The 11,229-nt window shown below is 42.6% G+C and overlaps 1 protein-coding gene across 1 annotated transcript in view; it reads left to right on the plus strand.

The window, feature by feature from the left end:
- The window catches only part of LOC139448282 (cyclic AMP-inducible protein BP74-like), a 56,470-nt gene extending 53,161 nt beyond the window's left edge, over positions 1–3,309 (plus strand). Inside the window, exon 3 of the mRNA XM_071229823.1 lies at positions 694–3,309. Coding sequence (XP_071085924.1) covers positions 694–2,680 — 1,987 coding nt within the window. The 3' untranslated portion in view covers positions 2,681–3,309. The remainder of the gene's footprint in view (positions 1–693) is intronic.
- Positions 3,310–11,229: the final 7,920 nt, after the last annotated feature.

Raw genomic sequence — 11,229 nt, forward strand, 5'->3', positions numbered from 1 at the left:
CGGGTGGCCCAGTCGTCTAAGGCGCCGCGATTCGCTGTGCAGAGTTGCGTCCCTTGGGCACGCCAGAAACCTATGATTGTGGGTTCGAATCCCGGTTCGCCCCGATTATGTTTCTAGGTTTGTCAGCACCATACCCGTGCTCGTGGGTTTCACCGAAGTGGTAAACGTCTGAGACCTGCATCACTTCGGGCTTTCCTCCCACATTAAGCTGACACGCCGTGATATAACTGGAATACTGTTAAAAGCGGCGTTAAACCCAACTCACTCACTCACTCACTCTGAACATTTTTCAGACATTTTGGAATTGGAATGATTCTTGACTAACTCAATGTTTCGCCTTAACTGTAAGTTTAATGAAGGGATTTAATTTAAGGGAAAATACGATATGTCACATCTATCTAAACGTACACTTCACTTGTTATGTATATCCGTTCTATGCATCATGGAAACATAAAGATGTCCCCATCAAAATTGGAATAGTATATATTACTATACTGCAGCGTGGTGACCTCTAACATGTAGTGAAAAGAGTGAGAGAGTGAGTGAGTTGTGTTTAACGCCGCTTTTAACATTATTCCAGTTATATCACGGCGTGTCAGCTGATTTAACTGAAATTCTGTTTTAGGCGACGTTAAATACACAGCAAAAACAAGTGATGACATCTCAATTAATTTTATGATTTTCCCTTTCCAGATCAGCACAAGAGGGTATCGATGAAACAAAGCCGGCCTCTGAAGTCATTATCGCTTCTAAACATCCCCAGCTTCAGAAAGCGATGTTGAACCCTAAATGGGATTCCTTGATGACCCAGTTGACCCGGAAGATGTTACTACAGATTCTGGATGACCCCGAGGTCATTCAAACCCTCCTGGATGCCCGCCAATCAACTCCCGAGGAGATTCCAAGCAAACGTCACATTGATTCTATTGCAAGTGACCTTATCAAACGATCTGACGGAACCCAGGTTGAATCTCACGCAACCCCTGACAAACGCTATCTTGAATCCATTGCCGGGGATCTTTTGAAGAGAGACGGCGAGAAGATGGAGAAACGGTACCTTGAATCCATAGCGGGTGATCTCTTAAAGAGGTCTGACTCAGTTGGCACCGAAAAACGTTACCTTGAGTCGATCGCTGGTGACCTATTGAAGAGGGCTGATTCGGAAAAGGAGGACAAGAAACGTTATCTCGAGTCCATCGCCGGAGATCTTCTGAAACGAGAAGATTCTGGACGCAACGAAGAAAAGAGGTACCTTGAGTCTATTGCAGGGGACTTACTGAAACGGTCACAGCTGGAGCTACAGGCCCATAAGCGTTACCTGGAGTCAATTGCGGGGGACCTGTTGAAGAGATCGGAGATGGATGACGAACCCCACAAACGCTACCTTGAATCGATTGCAGGGGATTTGCTGAAGAGGTCAAGGGGCGACCACAAGGTGAAGAGATATTTAGAGTCAATCGCTGGTGACCTGCTGAAGAGGTCGGAAGGGACAAAGGGTGAACGCAAGCGCTACCTGGAATCAGTTGCAGGGGATTTACTCAAAAGAGCTGATATGGAAAGGGGCTATCACAAGCGGTATCTTGAGTCAATTGCTGGGGATTTATTGAAAAGAGCGAAAGATAAGCATGACGAACAAAAGCGATATCTTGAATCAATTGCTGGAGACCTCTTGAAAAGGTCACATGGAGACACCTACCCAGAAGAAAAGCGATATCTCGAGTCCATTGCCGGTGATCTTCTCAAGAGATCGGCCGTGAAGGACACACAAAGTAAGCGATACCTGGAATCTATCGCTGGTGATTTGCTCAAGAGATCTCAAGGAGATCATCTGCCCAGCAAACGCTATCTCGAATCCATCGCAGGGGACTTACTGAAACGTGACTCCGGCGACAAACGCCATCTTGATTCAATCGCAGGAGATCTCATTAAGAAGTGGCATATGGATTCAATCGCAAGTGATTTGATCAAGAAAAGGCATCTTGATTCAATCGCAGGGGATCTTTTCAAAAAGAGAAGTCTCGATTCAATTGCGGGAGAGTTTATCAAGCGCAATCTTGATTCCATAGCGGGTGACCTACTGAAGAAACGCAGTCTGGATTCCATAGCCGGAGATCTGTTCAAGAAACGCAGTCTCGATTCCATTGCTGGAGATCTGTTCAAGAAACGCAACCTCGATTCTATCGCTGGGGATCTGTTCAAGAAACGCAACCTCGATTCCATCGCTGGGGATCTATTCAAGAAACGCAACCTCGATTCTATCGCTGGAGATCTGTTCAAGAAACGCAACCTCGATTCTATCGCTGGGGATCTATTCAAGAAACGCAACCTCGATTCTATCGCTGGAGATCTGTTCAAGAAACGCCATTTGGATTCAATTGCTGGGGATCTTCTCAAACGAGATGCATCGGACATGCCCCACGCCCTCCACAAGCGTGACGCCCCTGTCTCCGCCCAGAGATTGAGACGGTCCCTGGAGGCTTATTCCCCCTATCACTCTGGCGGGCCATCAGCTCTTGACTGGGCAGCCTTTGAAAAGCGATACATAGATTCAATTGCCAGTGACCTTCTAAGAAAACGGACCGCTGGCCCAGTGTACAGACGCCTCCTTGTTCCCTATCCCTCCCACATCGTCAACAGGCGGATGATGGACAGCATAGCAACAAACTTGATCCGGAAGTGACGTCATCGTGACGTCATTTGAGTATGAGCCCATGTTAAGACTTGACATTGTATCGGATGGACTATTACTGAGCGAAGAATGTGATATATTTTCACTAGGATTGTGAATAAGTATAGATATCCAGGTTCACGAGATGGCGAACGATTTATTGAATATACGAATATGCACATTTTAACTGCTTGGTGGACGTGGATTTGTCACTTCATATCAGTATGTTATATATTGATTGCACCATAAACTGCCCTACATCATTATAGAGAAACAGTATATTGAATTTATTTTTCTGGCATAGTTCATGCATTAGACCCGATGCACCGATACAACCATATCGATCGATAAACGCTGACGATTCTAACCGATATTTACGTTTTTGTCAAAATAAATCAAAGATTTAAGATTGTATAAAGTTTTATGTCCATTAAATAAGCAGGATTCTTCTGTTCAATGTTACACGACTATTTCTTCTTTGTTGTTGACATATATCATCAAAAATAGTTAGTACAGAAACAATATACGTATTAAATGCTAATTCATGTGATCACTGCTCTTATTTTCTTGCAACACTGCTAAGCGGGTAGGATCTCGGATTGTACTGAAACTAGACAATAAAGAGGTTATTTTTATGTTTATCTTGATTGACTGAGTTCTTGTACATGCTCCGGTAGAAGATGACAATAAAAGGGTGACCTGTGATCTGACTGCGTGTGTATACTTGACACCCGGTGTCACCACCCACGTTGCGCGCGGGCTGCTTGCAGTGTGATACGTGAATGTGTCTTTGTGTGCGTGGTTGTGTCTGTATGTATGCGTGCGTGCGTGTGTGAGTGCGTGCGTATGTGTGTTTATGTATGTGTGTTTTGTGCCGTGAAGATTCCGGGATAGAATAGTCATCAGCAACCAATGCTTGCCGTAAAAGGCGACTATGCTTGTCGTAAAAGGCGACTAACGGGATCGGGTGGTCAGGCTAGCTGACTTGGTTGATGCATGTCGTCGATCACAATTGCTTGGATCGATGCTCATGATATCAATCACTGGATTGTCTGGTCCAGACTCGATTATTTACAGACCGCCGTCATATAGCTGGAATATTGCTGAGTGCGGCGTAAAACAACAAACAAGCCAATTTTGTGCCAAATAGGGTTTACGAAACAAGTTTAAGAAAATATGCATATTTGAATTTTGAGTGATTTTGAGGATTGCGTGAATATTCTTTGAGGCCACAGCCAGCAATATTTTAATAATATTTTATTACGGCGGCGTGTAATACAGGCCAGATAGACTAGACGATCAACTTAGCCTGGTACTATGACACACAATCAGTCAAGCCACAGAGCCCGACCTTCAGATCCTAATTTTAGCTAGCTCTTACGGCAAGAATGATATACTGGCCCGGAGACCTATTAGAACATGGATTTTCCAGATGAGTGAACTACATCTATGAAGAAACTACAAGTGTATATACCTGTTATTCATACACACTTCAGGAATAACCATTGTGAGTTCTGTATTGAAAAACGTACAGTGGCAACGTGACGTCACAGGTTATAGATTGTGACGTCATCAACTACGTCATCATCATTACACGGATAACCCAGACGACTACGGCGCAGAAAAATCGATATCGTGAGGTGCGTTTATCAAGCGTGCTAGAAACTTATGATAGTGAGTTTGAATCCAAGGTTCGAACTGATCATGTTTCTCGGTGTGTCAGCGCAATAGTTTCACCAAAGTAGCAAAGGTTTGAGACACGCATCACTTGCCTCCCTTATAAACCTGACACGCCGTGATAAAACTGGAACATTGTTAAATATTTGGTTATCCCCCCCACGCACTCACTCATCGCAATAACATGATATATACATTATGTAAATAATTTTGCAGGGCACGGTGGCCCAGTCGTCTTCGGCGTCGCACGTCTCTGTGCAGAGTTGCGTCCCTTGGGCACGCCAGAAACCTAAAAGTTAAACCCAACTCACTCGCCAAATATTTCCAACTCTAAACCGTCAATGTGTGATTTGGCATCAAAATGTGAATATTTAATGTAGATTATGTAACGTATTTAATGAGACTGTCCAACACATTGTCAGTGGATGCCCAGCTTTGGCACAAACACATTATCTTAAGCGACATGATGGAGTGGCTCGATCATTTTATTACCGTCTTCGCCATGCTTGTGGTTTTCACACAGAGGTCCACCCATGGTACGACCCGGAATATGTAGAGGGCGTCATGGAAAATGATAAATACAAAATTCTTTGGAATAGGCCCATTTACAGCCTCAGATGTATCCAGGCCAACAAACCTGATCTTGTCCTTTTTGATAAATCCAATGAAATCATTTATATTATTGAATTTTCTGTCCCTTTTGACAGTAATGTGATTGACAAGATTGAGGAAAAACATGGCGAATATGCGGACCTCGCTTTCGAAATGTCACACTTGCATCCCATGTACCAAGTTGTCCGACTCCCCACTGTTCTCCGTGCCTTAGGTTTGGTACCTCCCAATCTGTTGACTGACATTGGGAGAGTACCCGGGTTTGGAGTACCAGGAATACAGCCCTTCTGACAATCTGGGTAATGCAGAAGGCTGCAGTGATGGGGAGTGTTCACATTCCCCGAAAAAGTTCTGGGTAGGTTGGACTAGGCAGCGCTTCCTAGGAGAAATCCCATTCGCCGTCTGGGCTGCGTGTAGAGGGGGAAAGGGCCCTGAGCTGATGATGAGCCTAACAAGTCTGACTGTGCCAGGATCACCCAAACCCTCTTTGCTGCATTTTTAATTTTAATCTGTAAATAATTATGATAATAATGATAATGATAATAATAATAACTATAGCAGGAGTAGTAGAAGTAGTAGTAGTAGTAGTAGTAGTAGTAGTAGTAGTAGTAGTAGTAGTAGTAGTAGTAGTAGTGGTAGTAGTAGTAATGATAAAGAAATAAACCCACGTAGGAATATATACGCAGACAAACATCTTTACTTGCGCTTATTCATTAACGATTTCACTTCCTGTTCTATTTCGCTCTTTCAGTTGTTGTGAAGCGCGCAAAAGAAAATCAACGATCCTTAAAAGGGGAATTTCTTTCAGGTTACTTTATTATAAGTATCGAAAAAGTGATAATGTTATTTGCGCTACAATGGCGTCAAGTAATTCGAGGGAACGTGTGCAACCTAATTTGTCAAACCGGTAGAATTTCAAGACATCGGGAGGCTTTTTCAGTGCCTCAGACATTACATTACACCAGTGAGTTTTAAAAAGCGTTTCACCTATATCATGGCGTCTCAGCTCTATGTCACTGTTTTGTGTGTTTCTTGTTTAACGCCGCACTCAGCAATAATCCAGCTATATGACGGCGGTCTGTAAATAATGTCTGGACCAAATAATCCAGTGACTGACATTATGAGCATCGATCCACGCAATTTGAATAGAACGACATGCATCAACCAAGTCAGCGAGCCTGACGACCCGAGTTCGCCCGAGTTATGTTTCTAGGTTTGTCAGCACAATACCCGTGCTCGTGGGTTTCACCGAAGTGGTAAACGTCTGAGACCTGCATCACTTCGGGCTTTCCTCCCACATTAAGCTGACACGCCGTGATATAACGGGAATACTGTTAAAAGTGACGTTAAACCAAACTCACTCACTCACACACTGACCACCCGATCCCGTAAGTCGCCTCTTACGACAAGCATAGTCGCCTTTTACGGCAGAGCATGGGATCCTCAGGGATCCTTTATGTTAGTAGAAAGACTGAAGTCTGAAAGTGTGAGATGTTTACATATATTATGAAATGGTGGTGACAAAAAAAGAATCTTTGCAAATCTGGGATTCGAACCACGATCATGAAGCAAGAGCGAGGCCTGTATTGTACGTACTTTGTCCAACACGTGACATACACGTCTATGAAAGGCAGGTTGAGTGGGGGAGTGGGTGGGTGGGAGGTATTTGCATGCAATTGGTGGGTGAGTGAGTGAATATGAGTGAGCCATTGAGTCAGTGAGGGACTGGGTGAGTAGTTTGTTTTGAATTTTTGGGGAGTGAGGGATTTGGATTTTAAGCTGCTTTCAAAATATTGCGTATATCACGGCATTTCAGCCCCATCTGAGAGGCAAGCCTGACATGATTCAGGCCTCAAACTTATTGAATGTCGAATTGATTTTTTAAATCCCTTGGGCTTTAACACTGTATATCACATCAATATATGACTTGTTCCTAACCCAATACTCTTCTAACGCTACATCAATATATGACTTGATCCTAACCCTATAAGTACACTTACAACGCTACATCAATATATGACTTGATCCTAACCCTATACTCTTCCAACGCTACATCAATATATGACTTGATCCTAACGGAATACTCTTCCAACGCTACATCAATATATGACTTGATCCTAACGCAATACTCTTCTAACGCTACATCAATATATGACTTGATCCTAACCCTATATTCTTCTAACGCTCCATCAATATATGACTTGATCCTAACCCAATACTCTTCTAACGCTACATCAATATATGACTTGATACTAACCCAATACTCTTCTAACGCTACATCAATATATGACTTGATCCTAACCCAGTACTCTTCGAACGTTACATTAATATATGACTTGATCCTAACCCTATACTCTTCTAACGCTACATCAATATTTGACTTGATCCTAACGCAATACTCTTCCAACTATACATCAATATATGACTTGTTCCTAACCCTATACTCTTCTAACGCTACATCAATATAAGACTTGATCCTAACCCAATACCCTCCCAAAGCTACATCAAAATATGACTTGATCCTAACGCAATACTCTTCTAACGCTACATCAATATATGACTTGATCCTAACCCTATACTCTTCTAACGCTACATCAATATATGACTTGATCCTAACCCAATACTCTTCTAACGCTACATCAATATATGACTTGATCCTAACCCTATAGGTACACTTACAACGCTACATCAATATATGACTTGATCCTAACCCAATACTCTTGTGACGTTACATGGAATAAATCCACCCATTGAAAGCTTAAAAAAATAAAACTCCGAAATTATGTTTCTGTTGATAACACATTACGGTTTTCAACATTTAGCAAACACGAAGGACGTTTTCACAGTTACTCAACAAAACAATTGGATAACTTTGCACTGAGTGCCTCATCTACCATTAGCGCCAGCTTGACAACAACACAGGAAAAACTCGTCCATCAAGAGGGAAACCATACTAATATCTCCACTCACATTAAGCTGGCACGGAATGACATATATGCACGTCCAAGTGGAGTTAATCACATCTCACGGTATGACAAGCATCATAACAACTAAGGATGTCGTTACGGCTGCAGCGACGTCACGGGTACCTCTCCAACACACCCACTGAACGTACATTGTTGCCGACTGCCACTACGACAATACAACATGCATAAACTGCCGGTCATATGAAAGTATAACATCCTTTAACAGTTTGTAAATGATGTTGATTTCTGATATAACAAATATATGATGTTTGTTTCTAAAATATGGTGTTTGCCCTTATATTCATACAGTTAGGAGATATAGTTACAATGACGTCATCCTCTACTACTACTTCTTGCCATGCCTCCTTAAACAAGGACACAGTGTCGTATATCCACCAATTAATAATAAATTATTATTATCAGGCTTTTTTGTTATTTTTGGAAGTAGTCGTATTATTTTAATAAAAAACATTTATTATTATTATTATTATTATTATTATTATTATTATTTACAGATTAAAATTAAAAATGCAACAAAGAGGGTTTGGGTGATCCTGGCACAGTCAGGCTGGTTAGGCTCATCATCAGCTCAGGGCCCTTGGCCCCTCTACACGTCTGGTAGTCAAACCCACCCAGAACTTTTCGGAGAATGTGAAGACTCCCCAACACTGCAGCCTTCTGCATTACCCAGATTGTCAGAAGGGCTGTTTTCCTGGTAGCAAACCCGGTTACTCTCCCAATGTCAGTCAACAGATTGGGAGATGCCAAACCTAAGGCACTGAGGAAGGTGGGGAGTCGGACAACTTGGTACTTTGGATGCAAGCGTGACATTTCGAAAGCGAGGTCCGCATATTTGCCATGTTTTTCCTGAATCTTGTCAATCACATAGTGTCAAAGGGTACAGAACTTTATTTCAATGATATAAATGATTTCATTGGATTTATCAAAAAGGACAAGATCAGGTTTGTTGGCCTGGATACATCTGAGGCTGTAAATGGGCCTATTCCAAAGAATTTTGTATTTATCATTTTCAATGACGCCCTCTACATATTCCGGGTCGTACCATGGGTGGACCTCTGTGTGAAAACCACAAGCATGGCGAAGACGGTAAAAAAATGATCGAGCTACACCATCATGTCGTTTAAGATACTGTGTCTGTGCCAAAGCTGGGCATCCACTGACAATGTGTTGGACAGTCTCATTAAATTCATTACATAATCTACATTTCATATTTATATTCTGATGCAAAATCACACATTGACGGTTTCGAGTGGGAAGTGACTGGTCCTGAGCAGCAAACAGAAAGCATTCTGTTTCACTTTTCAGGCCAGACGACTTCATCCAAGCGAAGGACTGCCGAAGGATTGCTGATCTTCTCAACACACTGCACATAAACTCGATGCAGTGGTCGTTCAGATAGCCTCTCCTTTAAAAACTGAGTATTTGACGACTTGATATGTCATTTCGCTTGGTTGACACTCATTTCTGTACCGTCCAGCAGTACAGAACCATCAACAAAATCAGCACCGACATTGAGATTATGTCCCACATCCTTGGCTCATTTTAGAAAAATGTGGCATGCCTTGTTTTCATCATGAGCCTTGACATGCTTCACAAGAGGATCATCAGACAAATAAATGCGTGCAATGTGCACAAAACAATTTTATTATGAAGAGCCCCAACGTTAATCAAACCACGTCCTCCCATAATGATTGGTAGATATAAGCGATTGAGGGAAGAGCGAGGGTGGTAATTGATCTTCATGATTCTTCGTGTGAGGGTGTCAATACCCTGAATTTCTTGTTTCGTCCAATCAACAACACCTAAAGAATACGAAAGGACGGGTACAGCATAAGTATTTGTGGCTTTTACTTTATTGCGAGCGTTCAGCTCTGAACTCCAGATTTCCCTAAGTCTACATTTGTACCCTGTCCGAAGTGTTTCCTTGATATGTACAATCTGCAGTTTGTCCCTAATCTGCATCCCTCAGTACGTATAGGCCTGACCCTCCACGAGATGGTCAATAACTCCTCCTCCAAGTGAACTGACTGATCCTCTCTCTTCTACCTTGCCACGTTTCAGATGAAGAATGTTGCATTTATCGAGTCCAAAGGACGCAAAATGCCAATAACATTAGAAAAGGACTCGACAAGGAGAATCGAGTTTTTTGAGTGTGGATCCTCCATTGGCAATAAGTTCAAGTTCATCCATATAAAGGAGGTGAGTAAAAGGGGTGTTGGGGATCTGTGCTGAGGAGGTCCAGGATAATTAACCTTCCTCTTTGCTAAGCAAAAAGCTGAAAGGATGTAATGACAGAGTGAGTGAGTGAGTATGGTTTTACGCCGCTTTTAGCAATTTTCCAGCAGTATCACGGCGGGGAACACCAGAAATGGGCTTCACACATTGTACCCACGTCGGGAATCGAACCCGGGTCTTCGGCGTGACGAGCGAACGCTAGCTTATGACAAACAGAAAAGGACTGAAAGAATCGACCTGAAATATTCCTCTTCTAATAGAAATGGGTTCCGAAGTCACCACCTGCCCTTGCGAATACATCTCAAGTTGAGTTGACCAGGAATTCATTAGAGACTTGAGTAAAATAAGTAGTCGCTCGGGCAGGTCAATACATTCAAGTGACTTCAAAATCCATTTCTGAGGTACAGAATCATAAGCTTTTCTGTAGTCTATCTAACACATTGAGAGGTTACAGTGGTAAGTTTTAGCCTCTTCAAGGATCATTTTCTTAACCAGCAATTGATCCTTACAACCCCAACATCCCTTTCTGCTCCTTTCTGCTCCATGTAGATAATGTCATTGGAAGCGCAGTACGATGACACAAGATCTGTAAGACACCCTGTAGATAGTTTGTACTGTGTGTTCAAACAAGTAATTGGGCGGACGTTTTAGGGTCAGTCAGATCACCTTTCTTTGGGAGAAGTATTATTCGCCCATTGCAGAACCAAGGCGGGAACATCCCCTGTATCCACAAGAGAATTAAAACAGTGAAGTAATGGCGTTGGGACACAAGGGAACAGTTTCCAGTACCGGTTTCGAATACCTTCAGGCCCTGACGCCGTATCAGATTTGGACTTTTTAATGACATTTTTAAGGCAATCAGGTGTACTGAAACACACCAATGATGACCTTATTTATTCATGTACACTATTATTGTAATCCAGTTCCCATGGTCCCTCGAGGTTACAGTTGCCGCGTATAGACCAGAACTGTTTCCAAAACCTTTCACTGGAATCCATAGCGGGTCTTTTCTCATCACTCTCGACCCGTGAAGATCCGGGGTAGAATAGG

This window comes from Haliotis cracherodii, unplaced genomic scaffold (assembly GCF_022045235.1).
Source record: "Haliotis cracherodii isolate W230 unplaced genomic scaffold, xgHalCrac1.p SCAF_7, whole genome shotgun sequence".
NCBI lineage: Eukaryota > Metazoa > Mollusca > Gastropoda > Lepetellida > Haliotidae > Haliotis > Haliotis cracherodii.